The 16,056-nt window shown below is 40.3% G+C and overlaps 1 protein-coding gene across 1 annotated transcript in view; it reads left to right on the top strand.

Moving 5' to 3' along the window:
• The window catches only part of asap1b (ArfGAP with SH3 domain, ankyrin repeat and PH domain 1b), a 61,125-nt gene that overhangs the window by 38,379 nt on the left and 6,690 nt on the right, over positions 1–16,056 (top strand). The window contains exons 12-22 of the mRNA XM_078280605.1: positions 1,866–1,953; positions 2,198–2,246; positions 5,536–5,702; positions 8,300–8,433; positions 8,689–8,780; positions 8,871–9,057; positions 11,268–11,353; positions 12,636–12,751; positions 12,840–12,907; positions 13,561–13,668; positions 14,496–14,724. Of these exons, the coding sequence (XP_078136731.1) occupies positions 1,866–1,953; positions 2,198–2,246; positions 5,536–5,702; positions 8,300–8,433; positions 8,689–8,780; positions 8,871–9,057; positions 11,268–11,353; positions 12,636–12,751; positions 12,840–12,907; positions 13,561–13,668; positions 14,496–14,724 (1,324 nt within the window). The remainder of the gene's footprint in view (positions 1–1,865; positions 1,954–2,197; positions 2,247–5,535; positions 5,703–8,299; positions 8,434–8,688; positions 8,781–8,870; positions 9,058–11,267; positions 11,354–12,635; positions 12,752–12,839; positions 12,908–13,560; positions 13,669–14,495; positions 14,725–16,056) is intronic.

Genomic DNA, 16,056 nt, shown 5'->3' with positions numbered 1-16,056 from the left:
CAAGTGAGCGCACTGTATACGCTGGCACGTCTGTAGGGTCGTCTCTGCTCTTGTGCAGCTGCAGAAGCTGCTGTGCAGTGTGATGTTTTCTTTCCTGTGTGGACGGCAGGAATCTAAATACTGAATTCAAATCTGAATTAACTCTATTCCACTGTCACTGTATACTAAAATGAAATAAAATGAATGAAATATAATGATATCATCCAAAGTACTGTTAAAAGAAGCTCCTGAAAGATCAGAGGATTACATTTTTTAACTGATGTCCACAAACCAGCAAGTTAACTTATCCCCCCCTGATCTGATTGATAACCAGCAAAAGTACTATAAATATCATTCAAACTAAGATGACCTGATTCATATCATTGTGGAGGCTAAAACAGGCTGGGTTGCTTACACGAATAAATGAACCCCGGCAATAAATAGATGTGGTTAATTAACACTTTTGGTATAAACTTAGATTTCGGTTTTTTAGCCACATTTTTGTCTCTTACAGTCTCGTAATAGTTATTAAATCAGTAAAATCAGTTTCATTTCAGAGAGGTTAAACTCTGGCGATGCATTTTAATTTGTCACATTTGCTGTTTTTATAGTGTTAGGATGTGAGCATGATTTGAACCTTCGCACAGCCGCTGCCTCAAACATGATAACATCCTTTGTGTCTGCTGCGAGAAGCTCAGGGAAGTAGTTATGATATGAAAGGTTTCCCTTTGTTCAGTTGAGCGATGGAGGGACTAAGTCTTTAACCTGTCACTCTTGGTAGTTATACGAGAACTTATAATAATTTCTTTCTGTCTGAATGCGGTTTCAGCCTTTGTGGCAGCTGAACTCTAGGTGACTCTAGTTGACATGGCGGGTTGCCAGCAAGCCAGCCGAGCTCCGTGGCTCATCACAGCCTGTTAGCATTTCATTAGCACGTGCCCAGGCCCCTCCTCTGCCCGGGCACTGGCAGGAGACAATGCTCAGTATACATGTGCCAACTGGGCCCAGTATTAAAGTACACAGCCAGCACGGTCCAGTTTCTTAACAGGGACAAAAGGCGTCCTGAGTTCAACCCATTGACTGTAAAATTAAATATGGTCTATGGTTCAATCTGAATTCTGTAGTTTTAGTTAGTGTGGATATTCAAATGTTTAGATCACAGCCCTAGTGCTGAATAATAGATAAGTTGAGAGAAAAATCTACAATAATTTTGTTAATTGATGATTTATGTAAATCCTTTATCATACCTGTGGCTCAGGTGCTAGAGCGTTCGCATACCAATCAGAAGGTTGGTGGTTCGATCCCTGCCCTGCAGTTCCAAGTGTCCTTGATCAAGACACCCCGAATTGCTCCCGATGCTGCGCCATCGGAGTGTAAATGTGTGTGAATGTTTATCTGATGAGCACCTTGTATGGCAGCCTCGGCCACAGTGTGTGAATGTGCATGAATGGTTCCTGTACTCTGTTAAAGCGCTTTGAGTAGTCGTTAAGACTAGAAAAGCTCAATATAAATACAGTCCATTGACATTCATCATGCAAAAATGTTGTTGCTTGCAACTTCTTACTTTAAATATGATACTTCTCTGCTTTGCTCTGTTTTATATTATTGTAAATATAATATGTTGGTGTTTGGACTATGTAGCTAATAAAAATGCCAAACATTTGGTGGTTCCAGCTTCTCAAAATATGAGTATTTGCTGCTTCTTTTTGTTTTAAATTATTGTAAATTGAATATCTTCTGGGTTTGAACTGTTGGTTATTAGCTAAATCGAAAAAGAACAATAACTAATGTATAGAGAACCTCGTTTGTAATGAAGTGATTTGTTGTGATTGTATATTTGCTGTCTGATCCGCCATTGTGACCCTTATCTTGTTTGTGCTCCACAGTCCAACAGGCAGCCGGTCAAACTCAACCTGCTCACCTGCCAGGTCAAGCCGAGTACTGAGGACAGGAAGTGCTTTGATCTCATTTCTCGTAAGTTTTACTACATGCCAGAATATATGTTAGTATGAGACAGTTGGGGAATTCCTGCCTTTTTATAAACGTCAAGGAAAGTGAATCTGCGGACAGACTATTTTTATACTGCGTGTCCAACAGGTACCACATAGACAAGTGATATATTTGAATAATTTACTGTACGCTGTCTGTTGCTTATAGTATTATAAAATGCAATGTAAGAAATTTGCTTACTTAACGTCATCGTTTCTATATTCAACAGATAACAGGACATATCATTTCCAAGCTGAAGATGAACAAGAGTTTGTCATGTGAGTGCTTCAGAGTAACATTGCTCAGAATATACACTAAAAAGAGTATTTATCACGATTTCTTAAAGGTCCTATGACATGCTGCTTTTTGGATGCTTTTATATAGGCCTTAATGGTCCCCTAATACTGTATCTGAAGTCTTTTTTTATATAGACCTCAGTGGTCCCCTAATACTGTATCTGAAGTCTCTTTTATATAGACCTCAGTGGTCCCATAATACTGTATCTGAAGTCTCTTTTATATAGACCTTAGTGGTCCCCTAATACTGTATCTGAAGTCTCTTTCCCGAAATTCAGCCTTGGTGCAGAATTACAGCCACTAGAGCCAGTCCCACAATGAGCTTTCCTTAGTATGTGCCATTTCTGTGTCTGTAGCTTTAAATGCTATTGAGGAGGAGAGAGGGGGGGGCAAGATGGAGGGTGGGGGTGTGGCCTTGACCAACTGCCATGCTTCGCTCGTTTGCAAGCCATGATGTCTCTCTCTTTCTCATGGGTGGGCCAAATTCTCTGGGCGGGCAAAGCAGAGAAAGGGGAGGTAACCTTCCTCCTTATGAGCTCATAAGTAGCAAGATTCCAGATCGGCCCATCTGAGCTTTCATTTTCTCAAAGGCAGAGCAGGATACCCAGGGCTCGGTTTATACCTATCACCATTTCTAGCCACAGGGGGACCATAGGCAGGCTGGGGGAACTCATATTAATGTTAAAAAACCTCATAAAGTGACATTTTCATGCCATGGGACCTTTAAGGTTTATCAGTTTACCTACTTCAGTATAAGCTCCTCATATCTTCTGACCACCTTTACCTGAATCCAGTGATTGAGTTTGTGTGTGATTACACCTAATGGTTTTTATTAATGGACGGGTTCGTTAATGGCTGCTCTCATACTTGAAGACAGGAGGTTACAGAAAGACTGTTGAGAGTGGGTGGCAGTGCGAGGATAGCAGTGGGATTTGTGGTCTTCAGTAATTCAGGTCACTGTAACCTCATACTGTCTTTTCCCACGCTGTCTCACTCATGCATGTCGGTAGGCAGGGACACACACATGCACAGACACTAGAATTGAAGTCATTCAACAAATGTTTTATTAAATCATAACAGCCCCGTTAAGCTTCATGTAGACTTTGTTTTTACAGCAAAGTAAGCATTGTTATGGTAGCTATATAAACACATGTCTGTTCTAAAGGGGTTGTTCTGTTCACACCTCATAGTAAAATCTTGTTATATGAAACAATAAGTGATACCTGTTTGTGATTACTGCAGTTGAATATGTAGTTTGATTGTTGGCTAACCAAACAGCTAGCTTGTTTTGCTGGCTTGTTGTCCTAGAAGTGGATCCCAATGCAAGCTATATAAACAAAATAGCTAATCCAGGGGGCTAATTTCTGTTTTAACTTTAGGACTCAGAGATGAGCGTTTGGAAAAAGTAAAAGTTTATTTGGAAAGAATATGTCCATGGTAATATATTTCCCCCAAATATATTGTTTTGCGTGAAGACTACAAGTTGAAAAACATGAAGTGAAGTGAAGAACATGACATAAATCTCGGGGTGTGGAGTTATGAAGATGTGAGCTTACCAGACTTACCAGGCTAGTGCTCGAGGCTACATTAGCCGCTACTCGCATAAGACACCCGAATCTCCGACTGACCTGTGGTCGGTTGAGTGGAATTGTGGGTAATGTAGGTGCCAGGTTTTGACAAGGAAGTAAAGTGTGTGGAATCATGAAAAGATGATATTTTGGTTCTATTGCATCGATTCAGATACTTATGTCCAACAATGTTATTGGGGTGCAATGCTAAATCGACGGAGTACTCCTTTTAAGAAGTGATCAGGCTGACCCTTCATTATGTGTCTTTTAGAGTCTGTGGAAATTGAAGGTTTTTATATTATTGGCAGATTTTTCCTATAGTTGAAAGAATATCAGATGTATCAGATTTATTTCATACTGGTGCTCTGCATCTCTTGTTACTGAAAATAAATATTGGGAAAGAAACCCGACTTGTTTGAAGATAAAGATGTTGAACTTTTTCTTAAGGGCAATTCTAATTGAAATATCTAATAGCTAATATTAACATTTCTCATTTTTTATTATGTTTGCTCTTTCTTTAAATTCACAAGAATCAAAATGATGGACATAAAGTCCTCAGAAACGCACTGACCTGTATTCCATCATACTAAATCTTCTTGAGCTGTCCAAACTCTCTTGAAACACACTTTAATTTGTGTCACTTTTCTGTTCTGGGCTTGCAAGTTCTCACTCTGATGCCTTCCTGTGGTTGAACACTCTGTATTTCCATGCACTTGTCATCCTTTGGGATCCATCTTGCTGCTCCTCACTGCTGTTTCTGTCACGCACTTCCAACTGCAGCTGCAGCCGCAGCATCTTCATGGCATTTTCCATGAAATATTTAGTATTCCATAAGGCTCCTGCGTTGTGCAATCACGCTCCCCCTCAATTAGGCTGGGAGCATATTATGCATGTAATACACACAAAGGCTTTGGCTCAGCATCTGTACACATGCGCATCTGTGGATTAAAATATCTTTTTTTCTCCACACATACAGATAAACCGACAGCTAACACGACAATCTAACACGTGGGTTTATGTGTTACCGTTGTCATTTCAGTAGTTACAGAAATAGGTTCTCCATACATCTTTTGTGCAGTTTAATGCAGCATATGTATGTAATGAAGAATGCATTTCTGTTTGGACCAGTTATACAGACAGTAGACTTTTGTTCTTTCCAGCCAATAATGATATCAAGTGATTATAGGAGTTTATGGACATCAACATCTTACTCTTTCATTACTATAATTTACATTTTTTGTAATTTATTTTAAAATTTTCTAGAACATAAATGATTAGTCGATTGTCAGAAATAAGTGATTCATTGTTTAAGTCATTTTTTAAGAGAAACTGGCAAATATTCCTAGAGGCCCAGCTTCTCATTTGTGAGGATTTTTATGTCATTATAAACTAAATATCTATGACATATAGCTAGACAAAACAAGCAATTTTAAGACGTCACCTAGAGCTTTGTGATGGGCAGTTGTCACACTTTTTTGACATTTTATAGACCAACAATTAACTGAATTAAGAAAATAATCATCAGATTAGGGCAGTTGCAGCTGGAGATTTTTCTGTTTAGTTTACTGACTTTATATCTCGTGTTTTTTTTTATCTCTTGGTAAAATAACTCTGCAACTGTGCTTTTAAAAAAAATGCATAATAAATAAATTAAAAAAATCTTATTTTTTATAACACCAGTAATGATGTGTTCCCTTGCACAGCTGGATCTCGGTGCTAACCAACAGTAAGGAGGAGGCCTTGAACATGGCGTTTCGTGGCGAGCAGAGCAGCGGAGGCGAGGATGGTTTAGAGGATCTGACTAAAGCCATCATAGAAGACGTGCTGCGCATGCCAGGCAACGAAGTCTGCTGCGACTGCGGAGCTGCAGGTGTGTACTGCTGCTGTTTGTGTGTCCAGAGAGGCTACATATATACACATCCTCTCCCTGTTTGTGCTTAGTCAACCCTCACCTTGTCGCAGGAAAAGACAAACACCTTCACTTCAGCATTTTCTGATTTCACTGTTGTCAAATGTTTTATTTAAAGCCATGCACCAATCTTGATTTCTTTGCAATGTCAAAGCTGCCCTGAACTCAGTGTCCTTCAGTTAGATGGTAACTGAACAAGCTACAAATCCCCCTGCAGCCTTCAGCAAACGTGTGTGTGTGTGTATGTGTGTGTGCACATGCACAAGAGTTGTTAGCATTCAGGACACAACCCGATCCTGATCCTCCCCCACATTAGGAAGCAAAGACTCAGCACTTAGGAGTGGTATAGACACTCAGGCCCTCTGACACTTGACACACACACACACACACACACACACACACACACACACACACACACACACACACACACACACACACACACACACACACACACACTCAGCAGCTTATTGAGCGACGACGGAAGGACTTTATGCTCTGAGGGTAAAAGAAAACATTTCTATGCTTTGAGAAACAACATCATTATGTCACGTTGTTACATAAGTCGCACATGCTGTCGACCCCTGCAATCTGCAGAAAGGGGAGGTAATTTGTCAATTCTAGGCTATGCCATGGTCTGTACTCGCGTTGCTGTGTCCGTTCGTGTACATAATTTCAGTATATAACACATTTTCCAGATGTGGTTTCCTGTTTGATTCCTATTGTTTTTCTTTTCAATTGCTCTGACAGCATTTCCCTTCCTCAGTGTAGAATTAACTTCACGGTTGAGAGGTCGTTGTAATGACTTTCAAAGGTCACCTCTTTGTTCCCTGTGGTCTGAGTAGAGAGAAGACAACTCCATCTCATTTGATATTCTCCCAGGATCACCCTCTATAAGACACAGATTTGTAGCTTTAGCATTAAGCAGCTACAGAGGTCACCGTGCATCAGCTCATCGTGCCTAACATGCACTCTATGACCCATCACCAGCTTGCATCTGTTTATCATGTTGTGAAAATGTGTGTGCGTGCCTGCCTTCTGCTTGTGTTTTTGTGTATGACTCATTGGTTTTCGGGCTGCCTTCGACGTTTGCACCAGCGTCTGCCTGGTGTTTACTTGTCAGATCCAGACAGAACAACATCCCCGGCCTCACAGCATCAGCGAACTCATAACCAACACAGCTGAGCTCTACGTTTTAAAGCTTGCTTAAATCTCCCAGATTGCATCAGAACATCAGGAAGTGACGTCAGTCAATAACAGCGCTTTAGAGGGTGCTACATCACAGCGCACTCATGCTGTTTGCTTGGCAGTAGGTTACACAATAAGCTCTTATCTCCCTCCTCAGTATGATGTGACTGTTGTCACTGTTTGTGCCTATGACAGTCCTCTAGTGGTCTGAAATGTCTGTTGTTGATGTATCAATAAAAGCAATACATGTAGTCAACATATACTTCATTTAAAAGCAAAGTTCGTGTGTAAAAATACACCTTTCTCATCAGCTGAAATCCTGTTGATTTTTTTTTTCAAGTAAAATAATCTTGTTATGACACAGGATTACATTAGAAGTATATGCACATCACATGTAGGTGCAACCAAAAATGTATCCAGTTTTTGATCTGACGAAGATCCGACTGGCATCAAAATGTTGTCTATTTAGTGAATTTGTGGTTTGGAGTCTTTGGAGTTTAGAGTGTGTGGACGTTACTCTTATTCAGCAATGACATAAGATTACAAAATGGAGCTGCAGCAGAAATAAAATGCCCTCTCCTGTTTGCTTAAATGCAAATCTGGCTTGAAATTTGTATACTTCTCTGTCTACCGGGAGGTGCAAATTGTTAAATAGATAAAAACAGGTGTAGTGCTGATTAACCTTGCATTTCTGGGCCTCTTTTGTTTTGTGTATTTATTTTATTTTATTCCCACAGAAAACTGACCAAATTTAGAAAGTGTTGCGTCTCGAGTCACAGCACAGTTATAAAGGAGTTTTATTGCAGAAAATGTATAGAAAACTATCTTTAAACATTGGTGTCAGGAGTTTTCAAACAAGAGTAATAGGTTCTGTCAAGGCTCAACATTTGTCTTCCAAGTTCTGCAGTCATACAGGAATAAATCAAACGTAGGAACACTGTGAAACCAATTTCTCTACTGACAGTAGCCTTAAAGGACCAGAATACGGCGCAGACACACAAAATGTATTTTCAAGTAAAGGGCAGGACTGGTTTAATTGCTGAAAAACATCCTGCTTGTTTGTTCTTAAAGACACTTTTAGGGCATTTAGTTGATAGTTGACAGTAGATATAGGGATGACATGTGTTTGATGTCCCAGGCAGGACTTAAGTTGAATTTGACTGATATTTCTTTGCGTGGTTTCTGGCACTTTTTGTCATTGAAAATATTCGGTATAGTCTTAAATGACAGGCACATATCCAACTAATAATAGTTTTACTGGATCTTCACTATCTGTCCATCCACTCGTGATTGCACTGACTATAGCAGAAACAATAATTGGTAGATTATGAAGAGCATTAACACACATTTCCTCATTATGTCTGTGTTTATAGATCCTAAGTGGCTGTCCACCAACCTGGGGATCCTGACCTGCATCGAGTGCTCTGGCATCCACCGAGAGATGGGGGTCCACATCTCTCGCATCCAGTCCATGGAGCTCGACAAGCTGGGAACCTCAGAACTCTTGGTGAGTCAGAGAAATGCTCTACCAAGTAAATAAATAGCTTTTTTTGAGGCAGCGGTCCACACCCTTCACTATTTCCATCTCAAGTGAAATATTAGAAATAATGAAAGAGTAGTGGAAACAGAGCCGAGAGCAGAATTTGATCACTAAAGCAGCAGAGATACATACTCCCAGAAACAATATGCTCATCTGTCTCTGAGATGTGAATGCTGTTCTACTATTGTGATCTGATGCTCCCTTTTTTTTTTTCTCTCCTAGCTGGCCAAGAATGTAGGGAACAGTAGTTTCAATGAGATCATGGAGGGAAACCTCCCATCCCCTTCACCAAAGCCCATTCCATTCAGTGACATGTAAGTACTCTCTGAGCAAAAAAACGCCTGAAAACTAGATTTGTTGAATAATATACAAACAGCTGACTGAATTATTCTTCTCCTCCACAGGACGGTGAGAAAGGAGTTCATCAACGCTAAGTATGTGGACCACAAGTATGCGAGGAAGACGTGCACGTCTGCGTCAGCTAAAATGATCGAGCTGTTTGAGGCGGTTCAGTCCAGGGATCTGCTGTCCCTCATCCAGGTCTATGCAGAGGGGGTTGAACTTATGGAGCCGATCCCAGAGGTTGGACCGGTGAGTCTATACGTTTATTGCACAGAGATTAAATAGTCAAGTTCACCTATATCAAAAACACATATTTACTCCCTTTTTACTAGTGGTTTCTAGTCATGCAGATAATCTTGGTTTATGGAGGAACATTATCATTCATTTAGATTCGTGATTCTGGCCACCTGATAAGTAAGTCCAATATTCACTCTCTTGTAGCTCTGGTTTTGGTCTCCACCAACTGCTGAGGGAAATATATGGCTGAAGGAAGAGGTTTAACACGCTTCAACCGCCTCACACGGAATTGACTAGCCTGTCCGGTGCTCTCAGAGTAGGGCAATCTTGTATCGGGAGAGACTTCAGAGAGTCTACTGGAGCACACGGAAATATATGGCTCTTTAGCTGCTAAATGCTCCACTTCTGTTTGGTGCTGAGCAGGTAATGCACAGTGAGTTTTTAAGAGTTTTTTTCACTGAAAGCAGCTGCCTGCTGTGGCTGAAAACAACGCTATGACAACATTGAGAGTGAACCAAAACAGTAAAGCTGCAGGCCGGACAGCTGAATGAAAACTGATGAGAGTGAGGTCTGTGGATAATTGTAACTAGTCTGCAAAAAATGCCAAAGATTCACTGCTCCCAGCTTCTCAAATATGGATATTCTCTTATTGTCTTAGTTATCTATGAATATATTTGGGTTTTGTTGTATGTTGCCTGGAATCTTGGCTACATGTCAACCTCCTCATACATGGTTACAGTATATTTTCATTAGAGATGTTCCGATACCGATACTGGTATTGGTATCGGCTCCGATACTGCCTAAAACGCTGGTATTGGTATCGGGAACTACTGGAGTTTATGCACTGATCCGATACCACATAATAAAGCCCTAAAGAAAATCTACGTTAAAGTAGTTTATTTATGTTCTTTTTCCGTTATAACTGACTGTCAAACTGCATAATAAAAGAAAGTTCTGTTGCGTTCATTGTTTGTGTTTGTTCATGTTTCACAAAGAGTTTAACCTGAGCCAGACTGACAACAAAGATAGAAATAATATCACATCCATACAGGGATAGTAGTATACAAAACTACTACTACTACTTGTTAAAACATAATAAAATATATGACACACTGGTATCGGATCTGTATTCGGTATCGGCCGATACGCAAGTTCAGGGTATCAGAATCGGTATCGGGAAGCAAAAAATGGTATCGGGCCATCTCTACTTTTCATCACACACCATTATCTCTCATATTAGACTACAAACCCCAGAAATGTCCCTCTCAGAGCTCTACACACATTACTGCAGTGGTTCATCCTCACGTGAGGTTTACTGCCAGCAGAACAACCAACACTGACACATTTCTACCCGTTGGTGAATTATTTGACGCATAAATAATGTATATCATATCAAAGAGTCATCTGGATAACTTCACCAGCAGGTGGTGACATTCAGTAACATCTATTACATTGTAGGGCATCATCTCATTTGAGTTCATATTTACTGAGATGACGACATCTTTGGCACGTCTCTGTTTTTCATTCTGTGGCTCAGTCTCTTTGTTTCCTCGCCTTTTGCACCGCTGGTTCAGGCATAAATGAAAGTTAAATAACAAGCAGTAGATGGTGGGGATGCTGTACCGTAAACAACACGGGTGATCAGACTTAATCTGACATAAATGGGTCAAGGTTCTATAACACAAACAGGGTAGTTCTCTAATGAAAAATTAAGTGTACAGTGCAGCAGCAGAATAAAAGAGGATATCGTTTGGTGACAGAGGGAGCTGCTGCTGTCTGCGCTATGAAGTCTGACTCACCGATATCTGATCTGCTGTTCTCAGTACTTCTGAATGGCTGCTGACAACACAGGGACATCCCACTCCCCCTTCCAAACCCAGACAGACGATGGGATGTGTGGCTACATACATCCCTTACTCTTTCCTATGATGTCACCAAATGTACAGCACATACATATATTCCCTACTCCCATATATTTAATATTTTATGCTGCATCTTAAAAAAAATTACATCTCGATCTAGTTTAAATTCACAGAGACAGATAAAATTGCTCGCAAAAATGTACAAATATCAGCTTTATGCCTGCTGAAATATTATTTTTAGGAGCCATTTTGTTTACTGCAGCTTGTTTAAATGCTGAAAGAGACACAGAGAGAATACAGAATGGGTGCTGCCCAAGATTGTCTCACTGTGTCTTTGCTGTGTTTGATGGCCCCCTGCAGGAATCCGGAGAGACAGCACTGCACTACTCTGTACGGACTGCTGACCAGACCTCACTGCACTTAGTGGACTTCCTTGTGCAGAACAGGTACATTTTTGAGAGTCATTGTCACCAAAAAGCCAGAATAAAATTGCATAAGTGTGGATTGGTTTCCGCTTTTCATGTTAAAAAGCTGTCAAAATGTCTTTAAACACATGAGCAGTTTAGAGATAAATTGTGTAAGTAAGCATGCAGTATCAAATGTGATCTGTCGGTCTGCTGTGAGTCTTTCTTGGTCTTAATTTGTGCTTCAGTCTGTATTAAAGCAGTCTAAGTGCAGAGGAAAGCTTAGCACTGCACAGCTCAGCTCAGATTCCCACAAGGCAAACAGAAATGGGTCAAGCACTTGTTCCCTGCCTTAATTTATTCATCTCTTTTCAATTGTTTACCCACCACTGCTCCAACTGCACACACAAGACGTGGAACCCTCTCATTAATTAATAGCCCTCATTATTTAAGACATTTCTCTTGCCCTTACTGAGAGCTACGAGAGATGGGATTATTTACCTGCTTTAACAGTGTAGCGTGAAGTTGGTTTTGCACAGCTAATACAATTCCATGTCTGTCTTGTCTTCTTTTATGACTGATTTCAAATACTCCCCTTTTTTAGATGTATTTATTAGTAGGATAACCCCTTGAGACGAATCATCTCATTTTCGAGGGGGTACTTAAAACAATTAAACAGTAAATACAAAACACAAAATACATTCACAAATACGTACATCAATCCCAAGCCTAACTGCTCCAACAACAACTGATCCCCCTCCCCCATATACATACAATTAAAAACACAGTAAATGTGCGTACATCCCAAATATGATGCTATTTTAGTAGATGCACAAACAGGAGCCAACTCATAAAATAAATAAATAAATCAACAAAAATTGTAATATGTCAAGCTCTTAAAAGATCAATCTTAGATGGAAGACTCCTAATATTCAGATGGATAACATATAAAACAGTAGAATGCATTGTTAGGACGTGTCACAAGTATACAGAAAAGAGAGGGGCAGAGGGCAAGGACCAGTTTGCAAGGGAGCCATACAGACACACACACAGACACACACACATGCACTCATACACAAAAAAACAAAACAAGCAAAAAACATTATACAAGCTAGCTAAACAAAACAGGTGAACGGTGTTTACAAAAAAAAAATCTGGTTATCTCTAATGCCTAATCACAAAATCCTGGGTAATAACACATTAACCTAGAGATGCAGGACTGTGGAAAACACCCTCTGGCTTGTAACCTGTGTGCTGACTCTGTGTGTGTGTGTGTGTGTGTGTGTGTGTGTGTGTGTGTGTGTGTGTGTGTGTGTTCTCCCAGCGGCAACCTGGATAAGCAGACGGAGTGGGGGAACACTGCCCTGCATTACTGCAGCATGTACGAAAAACCTGAGTGCCTCAAGTTACTCCTGAGGGGAAAGCCGGCTACTGATATCAGTGAGTCACACTGAGGTTCATCTTGTTAATGTCATCTCTTCACATGTATCAGAATCTTAACTGTTGATTATGCCTCCTCTCCCTTCAGCCAATCAGAACGGAGAGACGGCGCTGGATGTTGCCAGGCGACTGAAGAACACTCAGTGTGAGGAGGCAGTAAGTACAAGAGCGCCCAGCTAGTGATTTTGGACATCACAGTGGATTTGAATGTTCTAAAAAGCATTACAAAATCACAAAAATACAGACAAATGAACGAAAAGGTTGTGGGGGATAAGATTGTGGTCGATTTAAAGATGTTATTAGAAAGGTTACTTAGAACACTAGATGGCAGTCAATGGTCTGTCTCCAGCCTCAAGCAACAGTGACAGCAGAGTGGAAATAATTGTCTGTGTTCATTATTAACGCTAATATGACCGTGCAGACAAACAGACGATTTTAAATGCAGTGTAAAATCTTTAATAAATAAATGTTTTAGCAAATGTAACACCTGAGTGATAGCTATGTATACTGGGTAACTGCTCATACCCAGAAAAATGAATGATGGTGAATGGTGTGTGGTTTTTGCATGATTAACTCTACTAAATACTACAACCGACTATGACTTATGTGGTACTGTAACCTATTACATTTGTTACCTTTTTATTGTTTTTTCTGTTCTTGTTTACAGAGTTTCACATTGTCAGTCGATGATTTTAATGTCACTTCTTTATGTTGTCGCTGTTTTCCATTTGATTGATAATGGTTTGTGATAGTAGCTATTTTCACCCGTGTAGCTGATGAATGTGTGTGTGTGTGTGTGTGTTTGTCAGCTTGTGCAGGCTGCAGAGGGGAAGTTCAACCCTCACATTCATGTGGAGTATGAGTGGAGCCTCAGACTGGAGGAGATGGATGAGAGCGATGACGACCTCGATGATAAGGTTCGAAAAGAGCATCACATGCATTAGTTTGAGCTTGAATTTAATCAGGCTGCTATAAATGTGCCTACATTTTAATTTCCCCGTTTCAGTTGTGATAAACAAAATAAGAACAACTATTATTATCCTCCCCAACATCGTGTTTTATTACTAATTTGTAGGGTTGACTGTAGACTTTTGCTACACTCCAGTTCTGACTATAATTTCCTTTCTTTCTTTCTTTCTTGTCACTTGGTTGTAAAAGCCTTTTTGTTTGTTTTGTTTTCATGGAAACAAAGAATAATATGGCAAGTAGCCAATGAAGATGGCATGTTAAGATGCTTCCAGCAACGCTAAAATGCAGTGTAGATACTGTAAATTTTTAACAATTACAAACAAACAAAAAAGCACCATCAAGTCTGGCTTTGATGTCACTTCCAAAGACAGAAATTCATGGTAAAGGCAGTCATACCAATTTATTGTACTTACAGAAGCCTCAATGCATACAAACAATTCACTAAATCTGTGCTTATTGTTTTAACACACAGTTAGATGGATCATTCAAGGGTGGATTTTCCCTTAACATTGTCAAGGTTATGATCTTCAACAACTTGAACAGTCTGGCATTTTGGGGAAAAACCTTATTTGCTTTTTTTTTGCAGAGAGTTAAAAATCAGCAGAGAATCTATGAAAATGATATTGATCTCCTTATTTAACTCGACTAAGTGCATTTCCTAAAATGTCACACTATTCTTTTAAAGCATCTGCATGTCAGGTTATGATGTCAGCTCTGCATAATCGAAGAGCAACAACTTATTCCTAGACTGATGTTGGCTCATGTCCCTCTGCAGCCCAGTCCCATCAAGAAGGACCGCTCCCCGAGGCCTCAGAGCTTCTGCCACTCCTCCAGCCTCTCCCCCCACGACAAGCTCTCCCTGCCGGGCTTCATCAGCCAAAGGGACAAACAGCAGCGTCTGTCCTACAGCGCCTTCACCAACCAGATGTACAGCGCTTCCACCGACCTCACCTCCTCCCCCGTGGCCGACGGGCCGCCGCTGCCACCTAGGAACCAGGGCAAAGGTCAGACCTTCCTGCTCCAAGTGCTCTCGAACCATATTCGAAAAACACCCACAGTTTTATCTCTAACTTATTAGCATGACAGTCAGTAAACTCAGGGGATCGTGTTCTGCTAATATCTCTTTTGCAAATGTCAGCCTGTAATGCAAATGGTCGTCTGTATCTGCTCCACTGTCTCTGATTACTGTAGGGGGAAGTTGAAACTGTACTTCGTTATGCCTGTTAATGTTTGATTATATCCAGGAGAGGATTAGGTGCAGAGGAATGCTTTGTAATCACTTTTCTGGAAAAAAATTTCTTTGCACTCTTTGGATGGACTGCCCATCCACACACACACACAAACACACACACACACACACACACACACACACACACACACACACACACACACACACACATCCTGCAGTGGAATGCAATTTGTCAACACACAAATCAGAGGGCGGGATGCAGGTGTCATTAAGATTGCTTACACAGCAAACCTTCACGAAAACATGGCTGCAGGAGAGGGCAGGGTGGCAGTGGTTAGTCAGGCCTGTGAAAGGGAAGCTGAATACACACTTCATCATTTTCCTCAACACATTATACACACGGTTCACTGTGGGAGTGCTGTCTGTGCAGTATTAGAATTAAAGATAACACTCCTCCCTCTGTGGAGGGGTTTAAAACACTAACAGTCACAGCTTTAGTACACATTTGAAAACATTGCAAAAGCTTACACTGCTAAACATCCATCTCAACAAGTCATTTTATTCCATTTATTGAGCATTTAAATCTTATCTTTCTTAAAGCAAGAGTTGTGAAATTTCACCTGTTTCCAGTTGTTTCAATTGACTTTCAGTTACTGTTGCTACATCTTTCAAGCTGTTTGTTCTCACACATGTGCAGTTCATAATGATAATGTGGCAGATTGACCATCAAAAACATTGTAGCAATTTTTGAAACAATAAATCGGTCTTTGCTTTCACACAGAAGTGAACAAAGGTTGGCTTCTAATTTCTAGCTGGCGATCGTTGATTTTGTTGGCTAAAATGACGACTGTCGCTGGCAGATTTTATCAGCGGTAGCTAACTAATTAACACTAACGCCGTCTTCAGCTGTTCAGTGTTTTTAGCTGTAAAATGGTCTTAAATATTCAAACGATAGCTACATATTTGAAAAATGCTAAATGACTACGTAAAAGACATGAACATTAAGAAACCATTACCTAGTTCCTGGAACCGTTTTGTTCCTGGGACTTAAAAAGGGTCTACTTATATTCTTAAATTATGTCAAGAATAAGAGGTTTTATTTCACTTTGTTGTTAAAATAGCAAAAATAACTGGAAACAAGTGGGTT

The sequence above is a fragment of the Sander vitreus genome, chromosome 22 (genome assembly GCF_031162955.1).
Source record: "Sander vitreus isolate 19-12246 chromosome 22, sanVit1, whole genome shotgun sequence".
In the NCBI taxonomy this organism is placed as follows: Eukaryota; Metazoa; Chordata; class Actinopteri; order Perciformes; family Percidae; genus Sander; species Sander vitreus.
Note: the sequence above shows the minus strand (reverse complement) of the source record. Positions and strands in the feature narration are given on the sequence as shown.